The 27,083-nt window shown below is 32.9% G+C and overlaps 2 protein-coding genes across 2 annotated transcripts; one reads left to right on the top strand and one right to left on the bottom strand.

The window, feature by feature from the left end:
* Positions 1-9,495: 9,495 nt before the first annotated feature.
* On the top strand, positions 9,496-12,481 carry LOC133680105 (alpha-L-fucosidase 1). Its single transcript, XM_062102929.1, has 3 exons — positions 9,496-10,199; positions 10,446-10,682; positions 11,618-12,481. The coding sequence occupies exons 1-3, from the start codon at positions 9,511-9,513 to the stop codon at positions 12,381-12,383; spliced, it is 1,692 nt and encodes a 563-aa protein (XP_061958913.1). The 5' UTR covers positions 9,496-9,510; the 3' UTR covers positions 12,384-12,481.
* Positions 12,482-13,275: 794 nt separating this feature from the next.
* On the bottom strand, positions 13,276-18,013 carry LOC133679382 (uncharacterized). Its single transcript, XM_062101964.1, has 9 exons — positions 17,886-18,013; positions 17,672-17,738; positions 17,068-17,133; positions 16,133-16,226; positions 15,859-15,975; positions 15,518-15,618; positions 14,705-14,779; positions 14,519-14,611; positions 13,276-14,118 (listed from the first exon to the last, which is right to left on the bottom strand). The coding sequence occupies exons 1-9, from the start codon at positions 17,897-17,899 to the stop codon at positions 13,801-13,803; spliced, it is 945 nt and encodes a 314-aa protein (XP_061957948.1). The 5' UTR covers positions 17,900-18,013; the 3' UTR covers positions 13,276-13,800.
* Positions 18,014-27,083: the final 9,070 nt, after the last annotated feature.

The following is a 27,083-nucleotide window of genomic DNA, read 5'->3' as shown; positions in this document are numbered from 1 at the left end:
TTTGTAGTAGGGTTGTACTCATAATAATATAATCCATTGTGCGAGTGACAGAGTAACACTCTTTGATTTATTGATGCCATAATCTCCACATTGTCAAGAAGAAAATCAAATGATATTTCAAAAAGGGGCTTCGAAGTGTTAATTAAAACAAAGAAAATATAATATTCATTTCTGATCATGTTTTGTATAAACAGACTAGAGACAATGTTGGTTTTTTGGTTGTGTAGCTTTGTGAAAGTGGATTTATATGTGAACTTGTTGCATTCCTTAGAAAGAAGCCTAAATTTCCTTATAGTCTTTATTGATGAATATGTTAGAACTTTGTAGATGATATCCGAGAATAAGTCACAAGCTGAGTTCATGGTAGAGTAGAGGTTCTTACTAGCCTGTAGAAAACCATAAATGATGCTTTGGGATGGGAATATGAGCAAAATCTCTTTACCACCGTCAAAAGTTAATGACTCTTGACTCATTAAGGGAAAACCATATTTGGGGGACTTATATTTCAAACTATGAACATGCATATTAAATGTATGAGTAAGTTTTTATATGATGAACTCGCCCTTCAAAAGGTGACACACGATCATAACTCTTGTATGATAAACAAGAATTTTGATTCTGGCCCAAACTCTACAATAAAAATTTTCTTAGTGATAACCATTGTGTCACTCATAAGTCCTGAACTCAAGATGCTTTATAAAGTGTTTGCCTTGATGTAAAACATGTATAGAGAGCATACACCCTAAAGGCAAGTTCCTTTTACGTGTGACAGAGGGTAAGTTTACTACTTGGTCTATAAAAAAGATCTCTCGTTGTCTTAATGATCACCCTTGTGAAGGAAATATGGGGGCTCGGTAGGTAATGAGATGACACGTATACCAATCATTACCAGTCCAAATACTCAGCAAAGAGTTGGATGGTTTCACTAACTTAAACCCTAACTAGAAGTCATTAGGTAAGCCGTTACTCCTCCACCTAACCTGAAGTTTCCATATGCATGAATTCCAAAACAATATATCACAAATAAACTATTGTGCATGGAGATATTCATCCATATTCAACATACATATATGAGCACAATAAAATATGCTAAAGCGTAAATAAAATAAAATAAAATAAATAGAGAAATAAGCCTAAAGCAAAAATTTAAACGTATCAAATCAAATAAAACACATCAAACACACAAAGCTTAGTCTAATACTTTTAGAAATAATTTCTTCCTTAATGAAGTCGTCATTTTGTCTCACGTGGGTGTGCGACATCGGGGGGTTAGGGAATTACCACCTGGTTGTTTGGTTCAGGGTCGTTAAAAACCTGGATGTACTGGTCTTATTAGAAATTTCAAGGGTAAAGGATTGGTTGTGGCTAGGGAAGGTATTATCTCCCCTAGCACACTTTACTTGAGGTAAGCTATATTGTATGGTTTGCATGTGGTTTAAAGGGTTTGATGGATTTCTAACCATTAAAGTCTATGGCTTGGGGTAAAGATTCACTCATGTGAATAAATTTAGTATTTCAAATTTATTATAGGCTTGTGTGCCCAAATAAATTATTATGCAAATGGTCCATGTAGGTGCCCTAACAGACTTCACCTATCCTGAAAGGCGGAAGGGTTTTCCACATCTTATATGTTGTGATGAAAAATACTCTCAATTAAAATTTATGAATATTCAAAATAATTTTAAGAATTTTCTAGTCAATTCCTGATATTTAAAAACTAACCTACTTGTGGGTCTAATATTTTTGCCACAATATTGACCATTAATTCTCATGAATTAAAATTTTAAAGGTTATTAAATTCAAAATCCATGCAAATATATATTTAATAAAAAAATGCTAAAACACACATATGTGTGTGTGTTAAGTAAAATCATGATTTTTGTATTTTGTTTAGAGACATGGCCGTATGCAAAAGTGGAAATTTTATTTTTGAAAGAGATTTTTTTTTATTGTTTTTGTGAAATGGAAAATGATTTGTTTAATATCTAAAAGGTGCCTCATGTGTAGGTCGCAATTCCAAATATTAAATATGTGAGAGTAAAAAAAAGTGGGGAATTCAAAATTAATTGCAAGTTAGGCAAAACACAAATAAATTATTTTTATCAAGGCTATTTTAACCATAATATTAATTCAAAGAAAATTATCATTCATCAACTCAAAACCGAACAATGCAAAACATCCACATAAATCTTATTAATTTCACAAACTTATATTGAAATTTCATGCTAATTAAAATAAATCAACATCAATCCAAGCGCAACCCATGAATCAAGATTTAATATTCAAATCAACATAAACTCGACCCTAAAAATAAATCACAATCCAGCGTAAATTATTGAACCAAAAACACAAATCAATTCAAAACAAATAATTTGTCCAAACATTCCTAAATTATACGCAACAATGAGATTTTATCCCAAAATTCATAATTTATAGTCAATTTGTCCAAAAACTAATTTGAGATTATGGATCGACCTTCTAAGGTGTTTGATATGTCCAGGGTATACTGAAATCAAAGCTGGAAGGATAGGAATAGTGACAACACGTGGACTTCACACGCTGCCACTGTTAAAGGAGCCTACGCTAGTGGATTGGATGCTCCTTTGTCTTCTCTTCAACACTAGATCGGTGGCGATATCCAACACTGCTCAAAGAAGGAGACTTAGCTTTCCAAAGTTTCAGTTTTCTCTATCTTCCTCCTTCTCTCTTTCAGCTCTCTTTGTCTACTATAACTTTTCTTTCTCTTTAATTCTGCTCTCCATTGTTGTCATTGTTGGTGGAGGTAGGTCATGATTTGAAGATGGGCTTAGGTTTCGGGGCTTAATGGTTATGAGTTGCAATTATGAGTTTATATGGGTTTTTTGAGAGCGTTTCAATGGCTATAGGTCTGTTGGTTACTGTTGTTTGGTGGTACTTGAAGTCTCGTGTAAAAATAGAAAGGAAGAGGAAAGTGACATGATGTAACCATATTATTCGATAGTTTCACCCACATTTACCTAATGTTTTGTCCATGTTTTATATATAAAATGCCTTGATATTCTTTGTTTTATGTTTTGAAGGCATTTTTGGATGAAAGATGCAAAAAGGAGTAAATTGGAGGTAATTGGCAGATTTGACGTTCAGTCGATGTTTTGTGCAGAGCGTGAGTTCTAGAGATCGAAATGAAGTGATTCCAGTGGCTTTAAAAAGCTAACATCCATACATTTCTGGAAATGTAATGCAAGAAAAATAAAAGGAGAAAGATCATGGAAATCACATCCTGTAAAGTCAAATCTCGCATTCTGCCAGTATTGACATTTGGCCATTCAAAATTTAATATCTGGAGCTACAGAAGTCCAATTGATGCAAACTCAATTTTCTAGGATTCCTAATGCAAAGACCTATCCACGCTCAAAATTTCAGCCAAAAACGATGTCATATGAGGGAGATATGATTGTCCAAAGATGACAACTGAATTATGCCAGCAAACAGGTTTCATGAAGAAACGAGTCCAAATTACATTCCGAAGCATCTAAACCGACATCCAAGTTTTTATATCAGCAATTTAGCTCCTCTAAGTCAGAGTTTGAAGATTTCATGCAAGGCTATTTCTCCTTTTTAGGAAAAATAGTTATTGAAGTACTTAAATATAAACTGTCAACTTAAGGAAGGACTATTTTGTAAAATAGAGACTAGGGTTTCTTAGCATATAAAAAGAAAGAGAGAAGGGGCAGCAACTAGCAGAAAAGAGGGAGAGCAGAAGGAGGCAGCAGCCAGCAGAGAATAAACACAAATTCTCTCCTCTACAAACCCAAAAATCATGATTGTTTTCCTATGCATATTTTCTATGATTGTTGTTGATGATTGCTAGAGTGGACTCTAAGTTATTGTTGTGAACAATCTATTGCTAAGTTTAATATCAAAACCGGAGTTGTGATATATGAACTTGTGAAGTAACTAAGCTTGATAATTGTGGCGGAACTACGTTATTGAACTTAGGGAGAACATTAGAACAAAGTGACACAAGCTGCGGACAGCTTGTATGTTAATCTTGATAAAATTATCTAGTTCTTAAAGCTACCATTAAATTGAATCATTAGTGCGGACACTTTGATTGTTTGTTGGTTAGGATTAGTTATACGGCGGATCCGTTAATTAATCAACGTTAAGAAAAGATAAAATTTCAGAACATAAACTGCAATTTTTGTTTCAAGGATCGGTTCTAATTTCCGTTGGTGGATGTGTGCTTGCGACCAAGGTTTGTTTTCTTGATAAGTTTCGGTTTTAATTGATTTTGTTTGCTAGTTTAATTGCTGCCATAGTTTAGATAATCACAAACCAAATCCCCCCGATTACATAACGTACAACATAAAAATCTGACTTGAAACTTCCTCGTGGGATCGACCCCTTGCTTGCTCTATACTATCTTGTGTGTTTTAAGCTAGGGTAATTAATTTGTGCGACCGCGACATCGCAACATGACAAAAGGATTGTGGTTGCTGTTTTGAACTAGGTGTTTTGATATCGATTTCGGCTTATGTGAGGGTAGTGAAGGCTGATTGATGGGTGGTGCTTTGGGGAGTTAAAGAGAAGAGGTTGGACAGGGGAAAAGCTTCTCACGATGACGAGGTTGGGTCACAGTGGAGCTGTGGTACTATTCTTGGGCTTTTAAAAGGGCAATTGGTGATGTTGATTTAAGTAGTTGCAATAGCTATCAGTGGATGAGTTCTGGAAAAGATAGACACATAGGATTTCATGGTGTTAATAGATCGATTTGTGGTGGTTTCGAGTGGATAGGTGAGACGAGGAGGTGAGGGGTTATGGCTAGTTATTTGTTGAGGTTGCTATGATGAGATGTGCTACTATTTTTGCGAGAGGAATGGACAGTATGTCAATTTTAGGTCTGCTTGTGGGGAGGAGAAATTGGACTCTCGAATAAGGTAGGTTTCTCTTTGGTAATGAAGATGAAGGTGAATATGAATAGTTCCTGGTTGGTGTTGAAAAAAAAACATAGGAAGCTAGTTGAGAGAGGGGTAACATGTTTGTGACTTTTTTTGTTTGTTTTTGGTATATATTTTTTTGGCTAATACTCTCATTAATTCTCCCCTAAAATCTCCCCAAATCCTCTCCTTAAATTCCTCTTCCTCACAAGTATGTGTGTGTAACCATCTATTTATAGGTAAAAATTTTTTTGGCTTGAAGACAAAAAAAAAAAACCAAAATCAGCCATTGAATTTAAAGAATGAATCTCTACCACTCATTTGATAATATGGAGGCAAAACAAATAAAAAATGACCCTTAGATTAAAAGAATTAATAGTGGACAATTTGATTAAAAATTAGGTTGTTTGGTAAGAGAGTTTTCAATTTTCAAATCAGTCCTCTCCTTTCCACAATTACAATTAAATCACTAAAAAATAAATATTTTTTTCTCTATTTTTTATTTTAATTTTTTTAGAAAAGACGCAGCAAATGACTTAAATATGTCAAGAACATATTTTTTGGGTTTTTATTTTATTTTATTGTTTTCAAAAATATTTTAAAAATAGGATAAAAAATTAGGAAGCAACATCTAGTATGGTTTTTCCCCTCAATTCTCTCTCAGCAATGTTGATTTTCAAAGCCATCAGATTTTTTAAGCAGCAATCCTTATTGCTAGTTCTTCAAGCAGTTATCTCAAGCAATTGTTGATCTTTCCGTCATTAAAGCACACATCTAAAAACTAGTTAACAATATATATAAAAAATTAACTTTTGATCTTATTCATAGCAGTCCATTGTAATTTAGCAAATAACTTGAATACACCTTGTTGTACATAACAACCTTTAGCTTATAATTAGACACTTGACTTGCGCTTCACCGTCGATTAGATTTTTTCAACAAAACATTTTATACAAAGGCTTTTCTAACATATTTTTGTAGTTAAAAAACTTCTAAATGAAAATTAAAAAGTTTATGCATAAATGCAATTAAAAAATTAAGAATTACGTGTTTAATAAATGAAAAAAAAAACCACAAACGATAACTAAAAAAAACTAGAAAAATCAAGAGATAAGTGTAGATCAAAATATTTAATCTTATAAGATGATACATTTATCTGGTTATGTTTTCTTAATTTTTTTTTGTTAAAATAATTCTTTTATTCAATCAAACAATAATAGAAATAGACACACATATTAAATTAATTGAATAAAATAAAAGGAAAAAAAATATGTCAGGCTACACATATTAGAAATATTATTTGAAAATAAAAAAATTATTTTTAAAAATAAAGTTCATCTAGACAAAAGATAAAAAAAATTATGGATGAATGAGAAAAACCTCTTCAAAAATTAAATGCATAACCAAAAAATAATCATAATTTAAAAGATACTTTCTAAAAAAAAAAAATGGGTATTAATCTAAGTATAATTAAAAATAAAAAAAAAACAAATAAAAAGAAGCTTTAATAAAAAAATTATAAAAATAAAAGAAAATGTCAGATACTACTAGGCCTAGTAAATTGGGCTAGGCTAACCCAGCTGGCCCCATTTTGTTAGGGCCATAGCAAGGCCATGTTCTGGGCTCTCTTTTTTTGCTGCATCTAGAGTGGATGACATGTTGTCTGCCCTGATTTTTTTTAAAGAAACTCAAACGATGTGCCATCTAAATTTGCCTAGATTCTGGCCACCACAATGACTAAAAAATTGGGGCTTAAAGTTTTTTTTACCCAAAAACTCATTTTTCAAATCATTTTTTACCCAAAGAACCTTAGAAACCACGATAAATCTATCCATGGCCTCAAAAAATCCAAAAACCCGTCCCAAAAATCGAAATCAACCTGAAATAAAAAATCTACATGAGCTCATATATAACATGAACTTGAACAGTGAAACAAATACATAATATAAACTCTCCTCATCAAATGAACTCATTTGACACAAACATCAACCGTTTTGGCAACCTAAATCGGTGTCAATAATGATATTTTTCTTTCTCTATCGCTGGAATCATGTAACCCCTCTCTCTCCTCTCTAAACTAGGGATTAAAAATAATAGAAATGAACTTTTATATCAAAATTGAATTGAAGAAATATTAAGATACCAAAATTATATAATATACGTTATTTTTAAAGTTTGAGGACCAAAATATATCTTTCCCAAAACTTTTGGCATGTCATTCATGTTTGATGTCATTTTCATTCTGATCCCTCTTCTTTTAGTTTCACCGTTAACTAAGAAATCAAAAGCAATTGGTCTTCAATTATGATGAAATCATATAAAATAAAACTTTGAGGACTAAAATGAATTATGAAAAAAATACACAGTGATATCCATAGTTTTGTGTGTAGGTAAACAATGTCAACTCTTATAGTAACCAGCCCATGCAATTTAGTTTTTAGATAATTACAAATAAAACTAAAACTCATCAATGTTTTATTGTGGATTGTACATAGTGCAATCCACAGTAAAACAACTGATGAGCCCTTAAATGACTAAAAAAACGAACACACACTTAGGGGTAAAATAATATTTTAACATATTTATTGCACAATGTAATTACTCTTATGCCCTTGAAAAGAAACACAGCTAATGTCTGAGGACGTTTTCATATTTTCATATTTTTGTACAATATAATTACCATATAACCATTGGGGTCAACTTTTTTTTTACCCAAGGTTAAGGGGCATTTTAGGTTTTTTAACCTTGTTTTTCTTGGAATTATCTCATGGGGGTCAAGGATGTTCTGATCTTTCAATAATTAAAAAAAAAGTGACATGTGCCAGCAAGTAAGAGGCACCCTTGCCCTTTGGGTGGAGCGTGCGACACCTCTCAATGATTGTTGATAGCCTTCCACAATGGCATCCGAAGCATCCCGCCACCCTCTATACAATGAGCTGTTGCACGTTGGCCTCCATGGCACAGAGGAGCTCTAGTGACAATTTTTCTCCTCCCCCATCTTTTCTCTCTCCTTCACCATAAAAGGTGTGCTGGCCTTACAAAGTTGCAAAGTGGTCCTCAATCATTTAATTGTATCGAATTTAATTTATTTTTTTTCAATTTTATCCCTTGACAATTGATTTTTTATGTTTTTTTTATCAAATTTGTTCCTCATTTTGATTTCTAATTATTTTTCTTTTAATATTTTTTTATTGGATTTTATTTTTCAATTTAATCCCTAATCATTTGATCTTAAATCTTTTTTTTTTAATTTGATCTTCATTCTTATGATTGCAATTCCTTTTATTTTGAGTTCTCTTTTTGATTAATTGCTTTTTTTTTTTGTAATTTCATCCCATACTATTTAATTTTATTGAATTTTCATATCATATTTGGTACTTATTTTTTTTATCATGCTTTTAAAACCCGGGAGTTGACCCCATCATGTCCCGGGTTAAGGGTTGGGTCGAATAACTGGGACTATCAGAATCAATTGGATTTTTTATTATGCAAAAAGTAAAAATGATATTATTTTGATAAAACATAATGGAAAAAATCAACAGGTGTTGACATGATTTTCCCTTAACTAATTATTCGATTTTTTATTTAGATAAAAAGTAAAAATGGTATTATTTTGATAAAAAAAATAATGGAGAAAAAATTCAATTAGGATCCTTTTTTTTATTAGTCTTTCTTTATTTTGGATTCGTTTTTGGATTCTTTTTCTAGTTCAATTTGATTTTATTTTGTTTTTATATTAAATGTGGCACTCATTTTCTTAATTGTTGGTTTTTTTAAAAAACATTTTCTTGATTTTTTTCTTTCAATTTTCCCCTTCAATATTTTATTTCAATTCTTTTTTTTATGATTTAGTTCTTATTTTTTTAATTTCTCTTTTTTATTCTTTTCTTAATTTGTTTTATCTTTCAATTTTATCCCTTAGTATTTTATTTCATTTTTTTTATCCAATTTTGATTCTCATTCTTTTAATTGTTTTTTTATTCTATTTTTCATTTAAGTCTCTCATTATTTTTTTTATTAGTTTTTATATCAAATTTGGTTCTCATTATTTTGATTACTATTTATTTTTTTTAATTTTTTAATGGTTAAGAATTTTGTTGAAAATTTTTTTGTTTTTCTGTATATTCATCTTGGTCTCATGACTATAATTGTTGGTTTTGAATATTAGTCCAATTTAACTTTGATATTTTCTTTTCAAAGTTTTTAATTTCATTCTTTGATATTAGGTTATTAAACCTTGAGCTTTTTATTTTATTTTCTTTGAAGTTATCCCGATAATGAAATAATTAAGTTAACTTCAATTCATTCAAGTTATTATTATTTGAAAGTTTTTTTTATGTTAGAAAAAAATTAACTTGAACTGTAATGTAGCACGAAAGAAAAAAAATAATCTAGTATAATATATGAGGCGTTTGGCCAAAGCATGATGAAAGATAAGGAAGTAATAATCTCCAAGTTAATCAAAATTCACTCAAATTATCACTGTTTAAATGTTTTTTCATGTTAGAAAAAATTCAACCAGCTCTGCAACATAGCATGAACAGATAAAAAAAGAAAATCTAGTTTAATATATTAGGCGTTTGGCCAAAGCATGATTAAAGATAAGGAAGTAACAACCTCCACTTTGCGTGATCAGTGTTCTAAAACATCACTTCACAAATGTCTCACTTTAAAAGCCAAGTCTTTTGACCTCTTAATACTTCCTGTTGTCTTCCATTATGAGGAGAACAACCAAACTCCAGAGCCCAGAACAATGAATCTGATCCTCTTATGTCTCTCATTCTCTTTGATATTTCTCATTTCCCACTGTGCCCTCCAAAAGCCACCCCCACTTCCCATTTTACCCATCCCAACTGCTTCTCAATTCCAATGGCAACTCTCATCAATGGCACTCTTCTTTCACTTTGGAACCAATACCTTTACAGACTCAGAGTGGGGTACTGGCCAGGTTGACCCTTCTGTGTTCAACCCGACCCATCTCAATACCACCCAGTGGGTCCAGGTTGCTAAAGACTCTGGCTTTAACCGTGTGATCCTCACTGCAAAGCATCATGATGGGTTCTGTTTATGGCCTAGTGAGTACACAGACTACTCTGTGAAGTCAACTTCTTGGAGAAATGGAAGTGGGGATGTTGTAAAGGAGCTTTCTTTGGCTGCTAAAGAGGCTGGTGTTGATTTGGGTCTTTATCTTTCACCATGGGATAGGCATGAGGTGTGTTATGGAAAGACTTTGGAGTATAATGAGTTCTATTTAGGCCAAATGACTGAGTTGTTGACAAGGTGATTTTCTTTCTTGTCTTTGATCAATTGGATTTTTTCCTTGACTCCTTTTATTAGGTTATTTTGTAATCTGTATTTCATTTGGTATTTGAGATGTTGGTTTTAATCATTGCATTTTGTTGCATCTAATTCTTGTTGTTAGTTCAACCTGAACAGTTGTGTTATCTGGGAAATAACATCTGTCTTTGATTAGATTTATGTTCTGTGGTAATTAAGAACTATTCGTGTTGTGTTTTGTTTTTGCAGGTATGGAGAGATAAAGGAGGTATGGTTGGATGGTGCGAAAGGAGAGGGAGAGAAGGACATGGAGTATTTTTTCGATAGTTGGTTTAGTCTCATTCATCAACATCAGCCTGGGGCTATCATCTTTTCTGATGCAGGTCCTGATACAAGGTGGATTGGGGATGAGGCTGGTGTCGCTGGGTCTACTTGCTGGTCTCTTTTTAATCGGAGTTCTGCCCAGATTGGAAACACTGATCCTATGTGAGTTAACTTTCTAGCCTTCTCTTCCATGCCTTTTTTTTTTCTTACCTTGTACTTTTGGTTGGTAATTCATGGTCTGCACTTTTTAAGAGTTCATGCTTGTTTCCAATGCTATGGATTCCATGTCTGCCTAAAGATGACTTGTTTAGTTATAACTTGACAGCACTGCAACTCAGCTGTTAACTATATAAGCCCCATTCAACTGAACACAAACAAATGAGAGAGTATTTTTCAAGATGTTGGGGAAAGTGAAAGAAGAGAATTCAGACTCTTATCTCTAGTCTGAATGTCAATCCCCTGCTGATCATGTTAAGAGGACTTCATAGCAACCTAAAACTTTTCATCCTGCACGCAAGCATGATGTAAATTGAGGGCTAGATTTTGTATGTGAATTTTGGCAAGGTATCTTTGAAATGTACATTATGCTAGGAAATGGTAATGTTAGTTTTGCCAAATCACAACTCTTGTTCATGACTGGCCTGCTTAATAAATTGAAACCATGAGTATAGTCAACATACGCATGATCCAGGGCTCCATCCTACAACGATCCAATTATGGAAATGCACTTTCATGCATTTCCTTATATCTTGAATTGCTTATTATTTTGTGATGCTATTGACTTCTGAAGAATTCCCTGGTTTTCAGATTACAGTGGAGACATTTTCATGTTCTAGATTTTTGTCCTTGACTAATTGTAGCATTAATTGAATAACAAATTTTGAAGAACTTGATGTCCAATACAATATGCTTATGAATTATTGCCATAAAACTAAAAGCTAGTTTTTTCCCCTTCGTAGAACTGCAGAAAAATTGGCTCCCTTTTTTTGTGCGAGTGCACTGATTTTTTCCCCTGCACTTTCTGCCCCTCAAGTTTTTCTTGCATACAGAATCAAATATTCAGATTTTTGTTTCACTTTTTAATGTCTATTCAACAGATACTCGCAGGGAGGAGACCCATCAGGTCATGACTGGGTGCCTGCTGAGTGTGATGTATCCATTCGACCTGGTTGGTTTTGGCATGCTTCGGAAGTTCCAAAATCTGCAATCAAGCTTCTCGACATATACTACAAATCTGTTGGCAGAAACTGTCTCTTGTTACTAAATGTGCCCCCGAACTCTTCAGGTCTTATATCAGATGAAGACATACAAGTACTTAAAGAATTTTCTGAACTCCGAAGGTCCATATTTTCTGATAATCTAGCTGGGAATGCCATTCTTAATGCAAGCAGCACACGAGGCAGCATTGGTGATTCTCGCTTTGATCACTACAACATCTTCAAAGAAGGCATTTACACCTATTGGGCACCCGAGGAGAATGTATCTGATTGGGCATTACACTTAAACCTTCAAGAGTCGGTATCTTTCAATGTTTTGCAAGTACAAGAACCAATTCACATGGGACAGCGAATTATGGCATTCCATCTTGAGGTCTTGAATGAAGACGGGGACTGGAGGATGGTGATTAATGGCACTACAGTTGGATATCAAAGGCTGTTGCATTTTCCTAATGTAGAAACTCAACACCTGAAATTTGTTATAGACAAGAGTCGGGCAGACCCGCTCATTTCATACTTGGGAATCTACATGGATCAGTTTTCCATTGTGAATTCTGCATTTCATAGAAGCTCGCCAGTAAACAACTACAGCAGTCAAGTTCTTCGGCAAGCAATACACAACCATTCTACAACAGCCTCTATTTAATATGAATTCCTCCTACATTTTTCAGGTTCATTTTCATTTTCCAAATCACTGTAAAACATTTCTTGCATACCAATACGATACTATCCCATTCTTGTTCCCTTTTGTGTGTATGTTACAAGTCCATCTCCAGGCAAGGAAAAGTTCAGCATATGTTATGCGATTTGATTCTCTTTGAAAGATCCAGGCAGCTTTGGACAGCATTACTATAATATTTATTACACACTGTAATCTGTATATCTCAATGATGCACAGCTTGACTCTAGCTGAGGACAAGCTGAATTTGGTTTTTGTTAGCTAGTCACTCAACTGCCTTTCATCAACCAAAAGTAGTGAGCTTTGCTTAGCCCAACACACAGATCGAAAGTAGGAGGCTACAAAGCCTTATCTACCCCAAAAGAAGTTGATTTGGAAAAATTTCTGAGTTTGGAAATGCGGGTTGAAGTGGAAGCCTCCAATTTAAACAAATGAGTTGCACCTTTCTTTGTGTTTGCAAATTGCCTTGCTTTAGCAACCACCCTCGGTGATTATAGTTCTAAATGTAATCCTGCTACTCTTGCTAATGAAATGAAAAATGTGTAAAGGTCGAGCATATTCTTAAATAATCAGGCTAAAATGCAAATCTTGATTGTAATTCATATGCCAAAAGTGTTTAGGGCATTCAATATCCCTCCCTGCGTTTCCTTGGACCCCCCCGACTTGATGAGTGGTCAAATGAGGAACAGGGAAAAAAAAAAAAGTCAGGCAACTCCAGAGACGAAGGAATGGATCATCATAGTGCGGACAACAGATCCAGTTCCACAGCGAGAAACCAAGGAAAAAAGTGTGAGGTTTTAGCAGCCGCAAATTCATTGGATGCAATTTTGAGGCAAGGTTTAATGATTTGGATGACAGATTTGTGTCCAAATGACTACATTGATGACCTACAAGGCTATAACATATATATGTTTCTCAAATCCTCTTCATATTCTTAGACTATTACAATATCTTCAAAACAGCTTTAAAAATTGAAATACACTTTATTTTATTCTCAGAAAAGGTCACTACTAAGGATGAAGCACTGCACATCCCGACTCATCCAACATATAATGCAATGATTGCAGCTTCAGAATACTGACACGAAGCTCTTAACTCTACTTTTCCAAATCTTATTTCCCAACACCCCAGACGGCACCATGTGTCGTGATCAAAAAGCAAATTACGGCAACAAATCCACCGGTTTCAAGAGGTCAACATTTCTATTGATTTTGGCAATGCTATGCCATATCATTTGCTGCACCATACTTCCTATGCATTCCACAACCATTCCATGAAATTAGACAACAATGAGACACTCAAATAATGTGAGACATGGGGCAGATCCATAGCAAACAAGCATTGAGAGTACAAAGGGTAGGTTGCAAATTCCAAGCTGAATGCTTCATGTTATCTTGACATCTTGAAGAAGTCGAGCGGTCATTGAGCCTAATCTTCTTGCTTCCCAATCAGTAAGTTTTCCATTTGGAATTTTCATCGCTAGCTCACAATCTTCATGAACCTTTTCACTGCTGCAATCTTCCAACTTTTTCTTGGTATTACTACTCCCACCATTCTCATCATCTTTCAGTACCTCATCTACCATTTCAACCTCATCAGTTTGTTGCTCAAGCTCCGAAATCCGGTTTCCTATGATCCCAGCTGGAGGCTTCAATCCCATGATGTAAAGTTGAATACTTGGATGTTGGTAATTACTGTCCATCTGCATGGGACAAAGTGGTTACAACGACTTCAAAGGGTGAAGGCATTAATTATGAAGGTCCAATCACTAGACAATGCGTTGACTAATACCCCAGCTAAAGCCGCATGTATTTATGATGCAGGTCCAATGACAAAGCTGGCATCTTAGATTGTTAACAACCAGTGCACGGAATAATATGTTATAAGATGGTGTTTCTTAAATATTTACACTTATGAACACTTACGGAAAGTAGCAGGTGAGAAATAGTTAAAGTATCACATAAAGTCCTAATTTTTACCAGATTTTGTCTCCAGTTTGGTAACCATTCATACTTCAGTCCAGGAATTTTATTTGGAAATGTCATGTACAGCATATGAATATCTCATTAAGCCACAAGTATTTATTACCATAATGAACATACCTTCGCTTTTGGAACAGTTTTCACCTCAAAGTTTTTTTTCCACATGTCGAGCATTCGCTCATGGACATTGGTAGAACGGATCTCATACCCCAACTACATGGAAGTATAGTAATAAGTAAAAGCATCACAGTCAAGTTTCCAAAGGAAAAACAAAAAACAAAACTTTCAAGCTTTAAAGCAACACACCAAAATAGTGGTTTTCGGTCCTGATAAAGCAAGTAGTGTCTGCAACAGTGGGTCCAAGAGATGCTCTGCATAAACCTTAAATGCAAAGAAGCTGAAAATCAAACACTTCACTGAAGCAGGTTCAAGTATAGAGCTACAGATCCATAACATCATAAGAATCACAAATTAAACATCTTAGCATAAGATGGATAAGAAAATGGATTTACTAATATATTTTATTTTTTCAATAGCAACAGAAGAAAACTATCTCATTACTTGACGCTTTTTTATGCATTCTATCATATTCACGATTTGGGAAATTTATCAAGTGGTAAAAGTGACAGATTGAAAAAAGCTTTCATTCAATTATTCAATGAAGTATTAAAAACAGTGTTTAAGCCTTTGGAGCATTGAGCAGGAGCATGGGTTGGTCTTTGCTATCCCTGTGCTAATGCTGCAACTAGTGGCAACACGTTCACTGACATATCAAATCAAAAGTTAGAGGAAACAGTGACAACCCTCCTAGGAGTCCATTATACATCATGAAACTAAGACTATTTCAAGTAAATGGCTTGAAGCATTTGGAAACAAATAAAACTGAAATTAACATAGCACCAAAATCATGGGGTCAAGCTTGCTCATGAATTTTCCAATTTCTTTGAAATGTTGACCTGAGGTCAGACTCTAGAAGCCATAAATCAGAAAGTCATGGGGTGGTCATGAGAAATTAAGTGTGGGTTCCAGGAAGAGACAAAACTATGAAAGTAAAGATAATTAGCAATATATTGTTTCCCATTATGTGTTCAGCAAAATGTAGTCACCAAACAAACTTACAACATCAGTGCCAATGATGTAGTCAAATGGTGGATCAACAGCCCTTATATGATCTTCGTTCCCCCAGTCCAATTCTGCAACCTGGATAGATCCAAATGAATCTGCAACGAGCATAAAAACATGTAAGGTACATGCTACATGTAATGGAGGTCCAAGCACACCCTCTATCTGATAGTTAAAGAAACTCCATGCTGATTAGGGCATTTTCCCATCAAATTCACTTGCATGCAGAAAAATATCTTAAAATGCAGTTGGCTATTCAGTAATAAAAAATCTTTTTAATAAAAATAAGAAAAATAAAAGTGTATGACCACAACCAATCAAAATGTATCCAAGCACACCTGAATTGGAATCTTTCTGCATTATTCTTGAAGTATTGCGTTCAGCATTTCTCATTAGCAGTGGCAAAACCTCTATTTGGTCAGTTGCAATTACATCACATCCCAGTAGTGCCATCCCTGGAAAGAGCAGCTTAAATCAAACTATGAGGCAAAAGACCTTTTAGAGTTAGATAAAACTGGATCTATATTGAATTGACGAGCCAAGTAAAATGACATGTAGGAAACACTATTTCACTATCTAAAAATAAAAAAAGGGGAAAGAAAAGAAACCCACCAAATCCAGCTACTCCACATCCTGCTCCAAGTTCAATAACGCGTTTTCCTTTCAGTTTAGATGGACAAAACCTTCCCCTTCTGCAGTTCCTTTCCTGAAACAACCAATGAAGAGCGGATTCATGTCTTTAGATCTAAAATATTTATTAATCTATGTCACAGGTAATGTATGAGTGGCCTTTCAAATCTGATAAGCATAATGTTCTAGTGAGGTGAGCTTTCAATCAAGTGTTCATTACCATATTCATAAGTTAAAGAGCCAGCCACTATCTTTGGTGAACTCTCTCTCCCACTCTCTCTCTCTCTCTCACACACACACACACATCTTGTTCTTATCTTGCAGTTTTCCAATGACATTAGATCCATCTTTAAATTTATAGAAATAAATTGGAAGATAATGGGAAGATTTGTTCCACAGTTTTGCTGGTACTAACCATCATCTCTCGTTTTCTTCTCTTTATGCAGAACAAAATGAGATAAAAAATCAAGATGATCAAATCCCTCAAACAACCCATCAGGGATCTTCAGAAAGAATCCAGGCAAAATACAACTGAAATTGAAAAAGATTTATCCCAGTAACAAGAAATGCCTAAATAAGATCAACTTAAATTTATAAGGGTTAGTAAGCTATGCTGCACTAAGAACCATAGCACTGAAATTAAAATGATTATGAGAAAAGCAGGGGAGGAAAATGCTTCCTGCATGATAAGCTTTTTAGCTGCTTTACTGCAATGAAATGATGAATTTTCTTAGAAGCAAACTCTTTACAGAAACAACCTACTCTTTAAAGTTTGCTAAAAGCTGTTTGACTATTGAGAAAATCATAGTGAAACAGACCCTGAATCCTGAGTCCAGCATCCAAGAGTCAAACAATACCACCAGGGAGAGCGTGCTTTGCAGTTTCAAGTACATGAAGAAATACAGATTTAAACTTACCAGAAATTTAACCAACACCATCGATGCATCCCAAACAGTGGTTCCTAAATGCTTGGAATTTGGATCCTATCACCATGACCAGAAATTCATTTGTTAGGTAAACATCACGAGATACTAAATGCAACATAACATGTGAAAAATTTGCAACAGGAAATGATGCTGTGAAACCGAAAATTAACAGCAACCAAACTTGTAGGATGGAGGAATTACAAACAGGCAATTAATCGCAGACGCAACAAAATTTTCTTTCATGATTATTTCATATTTATACAGGCCACCTAAACTTTGTTGCTGCACATCACTTTCCATTGAAAAGACTATATTTTTATTCAAAATATCAAGAAATGTCCATTTTTTTTTTAAAAAAAAAAAACAGACTATTTCACTTTGATCCAGAATTTGATGTCCTTCCCCAACAACACAGTAGCTATTACATAACCAACACAACATGCAGACAGGTCACCTTTTCCAGTCGTGAGTGGTTAAACATTGTCCAAAAAGTGTACAACTCACACTAAATTTCCAAATTTATAGCAACCGATACAAACTACAAGAAACAATAACAACGTTTGCAATATGGGAAAAGAACAATAAAAAAACATACTTGAGAGAACTGCAGTTGATGGCCCAAAACTTCAAATGTAATAGCAGAGGTGCTTGGATAATTTAACCTGGCAAAAAAACAAATAAAACCTTGTATACATATAAATATATAAAAATTCAATAGAAAAACTAATGGGAACAGATTGTAAACAAAAGAGCATCCTACTGAGAACCAACTAAAGCATTTCGAAAGCCCAAAACACCATTTTAAATACCTGTCAGGCTCCATTGAATTTTTTGGAAGAAAATCGAAATCTTTTACTGCTGGAGGCTGAGCAACAAAAATATCTTGATGGGTTTTCGGTTGAGTTTAGGGAAAACCTCAGATTAGTCCTCCATCTATTTTTGATTCACAGATAGGTCCTCAAGTTATTAATATTTTTAATTGGACCATAAACGTATTAGGCGTTCCTCGATTGAATCCTTGGTGTGTGCTAGATAATGTTTTCTGTCTAAACTGCATGTATTGTATAATAAAGCAACTTGTAGATAGACGTAGTCCACCACATTACCTATAAATTAAACTAATAAATATAAAACAAGTAGATAAAATCATATGAAATACTTACATCATCAAAAGTTATATCATTATAGTTTTTTACATGACTTGTAAATATTGATCTTGTAGTAAAATAAATCTAAGTAACAATTTCTACATGTTTGGACTTGATAGACTAGGCCTTGTCATTCTTTCCTTTCTCTCTCACTTTCCCTTATCATTATGTAAAAGATAAAACGTATGAAATTATGGTGGAAATCAGGCAAGACTCGTAAAACCTTAGTATATTTTTGGCCAAACGACATCATTGGTGCTCTCCAAAGCAGCGTCTTATTTTTGCAAAGCAGCTGCTTACTGGGACATTATTTTTTTAATTAATAAGACTTTAGTAGTCAAATTGTAAATTAGAAAAAAATTACAAAAAACCACTTAAAATTTTTAGTAAAACTTGAATCTTGGTATGCAAATCTTTGATCAAAATTAACTTTTTCATCGATATATAAAGATAATAAATTTAATGGAGTTAAAGGATTACAACCATACATAATTTTAAAAAAAGAAAACTTTGTTATAGAATATACACTCCTATTATATGCAAACTCAATGAATGACAAACAATCTTTCTAATTTTTAAGATTTTTTTGGATAATAGTTCTCAACAATTAAGTTAAATTCTTATTTACCACCTTTGTTTAGTTATCTGTGTATGGATAACAAATAATAGAAAATAACAATTTTATTCCTAACTCACCCTACAAAATTTTTCAAAAGTAGCTTAAAATTTTAACATTTTTATCGGTCACAATGCTTTTTAGAACCCTGTAACCGAATTATTTTCTTGAGAAAAGATCTACTATATTTATTGCATCATCAATATTATGATATGATATGAAATGTATCATCTTAGAAAATTTATCTACAACAACAAAAATTGAATCTCTACCTTTTTCAGATCTAGGTAACCCTAAAACAAAATCCATGAATATAACAACCCAAGATTCTTTAGGTACTAGTAAAGGTGTATACAAACTATGAGGCATGTTTTTAGACTTGACTTGTTTACATGTTATGCATCTATCATATACTTTTTGAACATCCATTTTCATATTAGGCAAGTAAAAATGTTCATATGACATACCAAAGTCTTAGCTACCCCTAAAATGTTCCATTAAATTGCTCTCATGAGCTTCCCTCATAAGAAACTCACACAATAAACATTTAGGCACACATAATCTCTTATCTTTAAATAAAAATTCATCATACATAAAATAATTATCAAATGAATGCTCATATTGTCCATAAACTTGACCAAAGTCATTATCATCCATATACAATTTTTTTACATGTTCAAATCCTAAAAATTTAGTGTTCAAGGTATTAAAAAGAATATACATTCAAGATAAAGCATCCACGACAATGTTTTCCTTACATTGCTTGTATTTAACAGCATATAGGAATGTCTTAATGAATTCAATCCACTTGGCATGTTGTCTATTCAACTTACCTTGGCTCTTTAAGTGTTTTAAATATTGATGGTCCATATATAATTATAAACTCCTTAGGCTAAAGATAATGTTGTCAAGTCTCCAAGGTTCTCATTAATGCATACAAATCGTTATCATATGTTGGATAATTAAAAGTTGATTTATTAAGCTTCTCACTAAAATAGGTTATGGGCCATTTGTCCTGCATTAAAATTGCTTCAATACTTATACATTAGGCATCAGACTTAATTTCAAAAGTTTTTGCAAAGTCAGGTAAAGCAAGCAATGAGGTCAAAATCAATCTTTCTTTTAACAAGTTAAAAGTCTTTTCTTGATCTTCATCTCATTTAAATTCTACTATTTTCTTTACAATTTCAGTCAATGGTACAACTAGAATACTAAAATCTTTGACAAATCTTATGTAAAAACTAGTTAAACCATTAAGAAGTAAAACTTGTTACCATACTTACCGTCTTAAGTGTAGGTCATTTTTAAATGACCTTGATCTCTGCCTCATTCATCTGAATCCCTTTCGCACTAACAACATAACCTAAAAACACAATTCTTTCCATCTAATTAATATACTCATCTAATCTTTTGCTATAAATCAAAATAATAATAAAAATTCTTCAATGAAAGATCTCAACACATGATTCATTAACCTTATGAATGTATTAAGGGCATTAGTCAAACCAAAAAGCATTACTAACCATTCATACAATCCATATTTAGTTTTGAATGTTGTCTTCCATTCATCTTCTTTAATTCTAATTTGATGATAACAACTTTTCAAATCAATTTTAGAAAACACAGAAGAACCTTGTAACTCATTAAGCATATCGTTTAATCTATGAATAATATATCTATACTATACTGTAATGTTGTTAATGGCTCTACAATCAACGCACATACACCAAATATTGTCCTTTTTAGGCACAAGTAACACTGGAACTGCACAAGGACTCATACTTTCTTGAATATACCCTATTCAACATCAACTCTTCTACTTGTCTTTGAAGCTCCTTAGTCTCCTCGAGATTACTTCTATAAACTGGCTGGTTTCTATAAACTGGCTGGTTTGAAATTGATGCTTCTAGCACAAAATCAATTTAATATCCAATCCCTCGAATTGGTGGCAATGGTGGCAAACCACTCTGGATCTCTTCAGGAAAGATCCTCAAATTCCTGCAAAAGAACTTTAACAACACTAGAAACATAAGAATTCAAATCATCAAAATTAAAATATACCTCATTATATAAAAATAAAATCATAAGCATATTGGAATGATAGACATGAGAAAGGTCATTTTGTTTTGTATAAAAATTAAATTGTTTCCCTAATTTGTCTACAGACTTTTCTTTTCTCACCCTTACTTTCTTTTTCTCTACTCATTTTCTTCACTTTCGGCCTTCCCTATATATATATATATATATATTGCTGAAATCTCCAAACCTATTTTTAATAGCTGAAACTCCCCCCCCCCCAAATTGTCTCACGCTCATGACTCACCTTGCACGTAAATATTTCCATTTTTTTTCATAATATACCTATTTCTGAACCCATCATGCTTGACCTTCCTATCAAATTCTCAAGGTCTCTCCAATAATAGGTGTGTAGCATATATAGAAAAAACATCAAATATAACATCATCCTTAAAATTTCCTAGTGTGAATGAAACCAAAACCTTATTAGTCACCTTAACTTCTTCATGTTCATTCAATCACTAAAGCTTATATAGCTTAGAATGCTTAGATGTATTCATGTTCAACTTTTTAACCAAAGTTGAGATAACAATATTAGTATAACTACCATTATCAATTATCATATTACATGCCTAATTATCAATGTAGCACCTAATATGAGAGATATTCTTTCTTTATTGCTCTACTCCTTCTTCAAAAACCTGAACACTCAAAGATCTTCTTATAACCAAGGATTTTCTTTGCACAACATACTCTAAATCACTACAAATCATCTAGCTTTGGCATCCCCTTCAAATCATCCTTACTAGCCGATTCCACTTCACCATCATCTTTTATAACTATAATTCTCTTATTTGGACATTCATGTGCATAATACCCAAGCTCTTGAAATCAAGAACACCTAAACTCTCGCCTATCCTTCAGCTGAGTAATATTTTTGCCTTTTTCTTCTAAAGTCACAACCTGCTTCCTAATAAAGGAAGGTTCAATTACTTTAAATGTAGTCATTGGTTTCATTTACACATTACCCTCTCTCTTAAAATTTCACTTCCAACTCGAGAAGGAGCCCGAATATCCACCAAGTTTTGCATTACCCTTTCTCATCAATTATCTTCACTTTTACAATCATGTGTACTATATCTTGAATCTCTATATAATGTTGCAATTCCATCACATTAGTAATATCTTTATTCAATCCATTCAAAAACCTAGTTACTATGGCTTTTCCATCCTCAGAAATATTAGCTTTAATCATAACTACTTTTATCTCCTTAAACTACTTATCCACGCTCATAAAACCCTAAGATAAGGTTTGCAATTTATTATAGATCTTCCTATAATAATGAGTAGGTACAAATGTTTTTCTCATGATTGTATTCATTTCCTCCCAAGTTTTTATTAGTCTTTCTCCATTAAGTCTTTTACTTTTAACAAGCTGATCCAATCAATTAATTGCATTATCAGTAAATTCAACCACAACCAATTTAACCTGTTTTTTTTCTTTTGAATACCTATGGAAATCAAACACAAAATTCACCTTTTTTTTTCTAGTTCAAGTAAGCCTCTATATCACTCTTTCCTAAAAACCATGAAATTATAAGTTTAATTCCACCTAAATTATGATATATACCATCATGCTCCTTAGAAATCCTATCCTGGTCGAATATATTAGTTGGTTGTGACCTACTTCTTATTCTCCTCCTAGGTCATGACTTATATACAAGACTATTGCATTTGAAACTTTTTACTATTATCAACTATATCATCTTTCTCCTTTTCTTCTTCAGAATTATCATTCACACTCTCATCATTCACTACAACCCTAATGATAAGCCTTTAGACTTTTTGTCTTACGACTAGGAACTCCTAGTCTATTAATCATCACATCAAACTTATTTATTAACACCTCAATCATAGCTTCCATTCTATCTTGCCTTTCCTCCACAGTTCTTACCTTTTTTTGTTCAACACTTTTTGAAGACATTTCTTATACTTGAAATAAAGGTTAGTAGTAAAGAAATTTTTTCCTCATACAAATCTCATGTGTTTACTCTCATAATAAAATTCATTTATCTCATGTTTCACATAATTTATTAGGTTTTTCACTCTAATAGTCTTGCAACGCCTTTTACCACTCTATTCTCATACTTTGGTTCTTAAAAGTATGCAACTTATCAAATAATTAACCAAATTACGCAATGATTTATTTTTTATTTAAAGGCTCAATACTCAACAATTATTAAAACTTTTCAAAACATAAATTGAGGATAAACTTACGAGTAACAATGAAAATTTGTGTGAATATAATGATGAAAATGAAGACATGAATTAAAAGCAAGAGTTATTATTAAGAAACAACAAAAACTATGAAATTTAAGAAAATAAAGAAAAATGGTGCAAGAAATTAAGAAGCTAGAGAAATTTATGCAAGATAATTCTATTATACCTAAATTTGCAAGAAATCAATCAAGATCACCAAGAATTTCCAAGACAAGTTTCGGTCCAACCCTAGTTCATGCAAGATCCAAAAAATTTGAATTTTTTCTCAAATAATCCTTTCAAGATTATGATTTTGATTCTTCTTTCTTTTGTTCTTCTATATGTGTGTGTGTGTGTGTGTGTGTGTGTGTGTGTGTGTGTGTGTTGAATTTCTCAAGTCACAAAGATTAACACAATTTGTTGTTTTGTATGCAATTTTTTAGCAACTTCAAGACTTTTCCCTATCAAAATTGATTTTCTTCTTCCTTTTTTTTTAAATCGAACACATAATTAAGATTAATCAAGAATCAACCTTTTCTTCCTTTTTTTTATTAGCCAAAACCCTAAAAGAAAGAAACCAAAATACCAAATCATAACATCGCATCAAAATTTACTTTGTAGCTCTTGTTCTGGCCAAAACAATAGCGAAAGGTCAAAATTGGCAGATTTGAATCTTTTTATTCTAATTTTTTTATAATGTTTGGATGCTCCTCTACAAGCTCATCTTGCACATGAATCAAATTAATCAAGGCTCATTCTTCATTATTTGATACCCTTTCAATTTTCACCTTAGCTATGATGATGAGGTAGAGTGTCTAATTAGGGGTGAATCACTTTTGATTAGGCAAGCATTGAGTGTTCAAGGCAAGGAGTATGATATGGAGCAATAGAAAAATAATATTTTCCACATGAGATGTCAAATTAGTAATTAAATATGTAGTATTATTATATATAGTGAAAGTTGTGATAATGTAGTTAGCACTACACCGGTTGAAAAGTTGAATTGGAATGCTACGAAACATCACAAACCCTATAAGTTTCAGTGGTTGAATGAATATATGGAAGTAAGAGTGAACAAACATGTTTTAGTCTCATTTTTTATATATTGGGAAGTATAATGATGAGGTTTTATATGATATTATTACTATGCATATGAGACATTTACTTTTATGGAGATTGTGGCAATTTGATAGAAAAGTTATACAAAATGGGTTTAAGAATAGGTATTTATTTATAAAAGATGAAAAATCTATCACTTGTGTACCATTATCACCAAAATAAGTTTACAACGATCAATTGAAATTGAAAACAAAAAGTGAGGTTGATGGGAGTGCAAATGGTTTTTTTGGTCAAGATCCTTAAAATGAGAGAAAAAATAGATTTAGTTATAAGGAGAGAAAAGTCAAATTCAATCAAAAGATGGAAAAATAAAGAATTGTCTAAGATAATAGAGAAAAAATAAGAAGAAGTGAAAAGAGAGTGTTAAGAAAAAAAAGGAAATAAGTGAGTTTTTATGCAAAAAAAAAAAAGTGAGATCAAATGTTCTCTTAAAAATAACTAGCCTATGTTTGTACTAGGGGTGTTAAAAAAAAACCAAACAACCGAGAAAACCAAAAAAATCAAAGAAAAATTAACCAAGAAAATCAAACCGAGATGAAAAACAGATTAAACTGATTTTCAAAACCATAAAATCTTGCCGGTTCGGTTCAGTTTCGGTTTTAAAACTGAAACCGATGAACCGAACCGAACCGAACCAACCAAAAAACAAGAGGGCTATAAATACTACAGTTAACCTAACCCTAACAATAACATAACATCTTCATCTCTTTTACGCAACATCTCCAAAAAGCCGCCGCCCTCCACTCTCCATCTCAAAACTCAAAAGCTAAGCCATCCACCCACAAATAAGTCCTAACAAAAAAAAACTCACATCTTCATCTCCTTGTCTTCTCTTTTTATTTCTGCACAACATCTCCATCTCTTCTGCGTAAGCCGAACAAAAACCCACATCTTCATCTCTTCTACGTAAGCTGAACAAAAACCCACATCTCCAACTTCTTGGCTCCTCTCTTTGTTTCTGCGCAAGCTGTCAGAAATATCTGGTTTGTCTTCTTGTTAAAGGGGTAACTTCTGTAGCAAAAACTGATGATAGATTGGTGGCTTAGTGAAAAGTGCGATTACAACTAGTGCCTATGGGAGAAGGATGGCCTCTTTAATCTGGTTTGTCTTTTTCTTTTGTTTTATAAATTTCTTTACCAACAAATATTCTTATTAATTGGGATGCTAAAACTTTTGGGGCTTTGCTATATTTTCAGGAATTGAACAAGATTCTAGCTAAATTGAAATATAATTGCATGCAATCGTCCTAATAATTCTAAAATAGAGATGACAATTGTAATCGTTTATATAGTAAGCAGATATGAAGAGTTTTATATTCTTATAGGATAGGATTAGATTTCCTGGTTTTATAGAAAAAAACTGAATTTCACCGAACCGAACTGGTTCGGTTTGAACCGGTTTTTGGTCTGGTTCGGTTTAATTTTTTTAAACTTTAAGTTAGTCGGTTCGGTTAGTTTTTGTAGTCCGAACTAAACCGAACCGTGAACAACCCTAGTTTGTACTTTTACACAAAAAGACATGTTTTAATAGTAATAACTTTGATCTTTTTATTCTTAGTATTGTTGTTTCTTTGTTGCGGGAATTTGAAGGTATGTTTTCTAAAGATGTTCCTAGTGGTTTGTCACTACTAAGAGAAATAGAACATCAAATTGATCTTGAACTTGAAGCTGTGGTTCCTAATCATCCATCTTATAGAAATATTCACGAGGAGATAAATGAGCTTCAAAGTTAAGTTAAGGAGTTGATGGCTAAAAGGTACATAAGGGAGAACATGAGTTCATGTGTGATTCCTATATTACTTGTGTTGAAAGATGATGGGTCTTGAAGGATGTGTGTTGTCAAGTTGTCAATAACATTACGGTAAAGTATAGACATCAAATTCTTAGGCTAGATGGATTGCTTAGTTCATGTATCTTTTTCAAAAATTAATTTGAAAAGTTGTTATCATAAAATTAGAATGAAAGAAGTGATTAATGGAAAACTACTTTTAATATTAAGGATGGGCTATATGAATGGTTGGTTATGTTGTTTAGTCTCACTAATACATTGATAACATTTAGAGATTGATGAACATGTATTGTGTGCTTTTATAGGCATGCTTATGATAGTCTATTTTGATGATATCTTCGTTTACAATAAAAGCTTGGATAAACATGTTAATCATTTGCTTTGTGTGACTGAAATTTTAAGGAATGAAATGTCAACTTAAAGAAGTGTACTTTTTTGCATGGATAAAGTTATTTTTCTTGGCCATGTTATTTGTGAAAAATGTATAAAGATGGATAAAAGAATGGTGAAGAAACTCAATGAGAGTGTTTGATAACAAATATAAAAGAGAATGAACAATATGCATCTAAAGCCAACAAGCATCATAAGTGTGTTAGCTTTGGACCTGGTGATTGAGTTTGGGCGCAAATAAGGAATGAAAGATTTCTAGTCTATAGGCATAAAGAGGATGCAAACTATTATGGTTGTTCTTATTATAAAAACACACACTTGTCTCTATACATACTTTATATCTTTATACAACCCAAGAGCATAAGTTTAGGCATTCAAAGATATGTAACGGAATAGAAAACTGATCCTAAAATCATGGAATACACAACATGTGGTATTAACGTAAATGGTGACAGCTAAACTGGAGGTGGCACTGCTGTGATTGCTGTGATTTCTTTAGTTTTCTTAATACGCCCCCGCAAGAACGAGCTACCATCAACTAGGCCGATCTTGTCTTGTAAAAATTCTATCCATTGTCTAGAAAACAGCTTAATGAGTAAATCAACGAGCTGGTCATAAGTGTGAACATGGCGAACATAAAGAAGTTTTTTTTCAACCAAATCTCGTATAAA

This window comes from Populus nigra, chromosome 19 (assembly GCF_951802175.1).
Source record: "Populus nigra chromosome 19, ddPopNigr1.1, whole genome shotgun sequence".
In the NCBI taxonomy this organism is placed as follows: Eukaryota; Viridiplantae; Streptophyta; class Magnoliopsida; order Malpighiales; family Salicaceae; genus Populus; species Populus nigra.
This window is presented reverse-complemented; position numbering and strand designations above follow the sequence as displayed.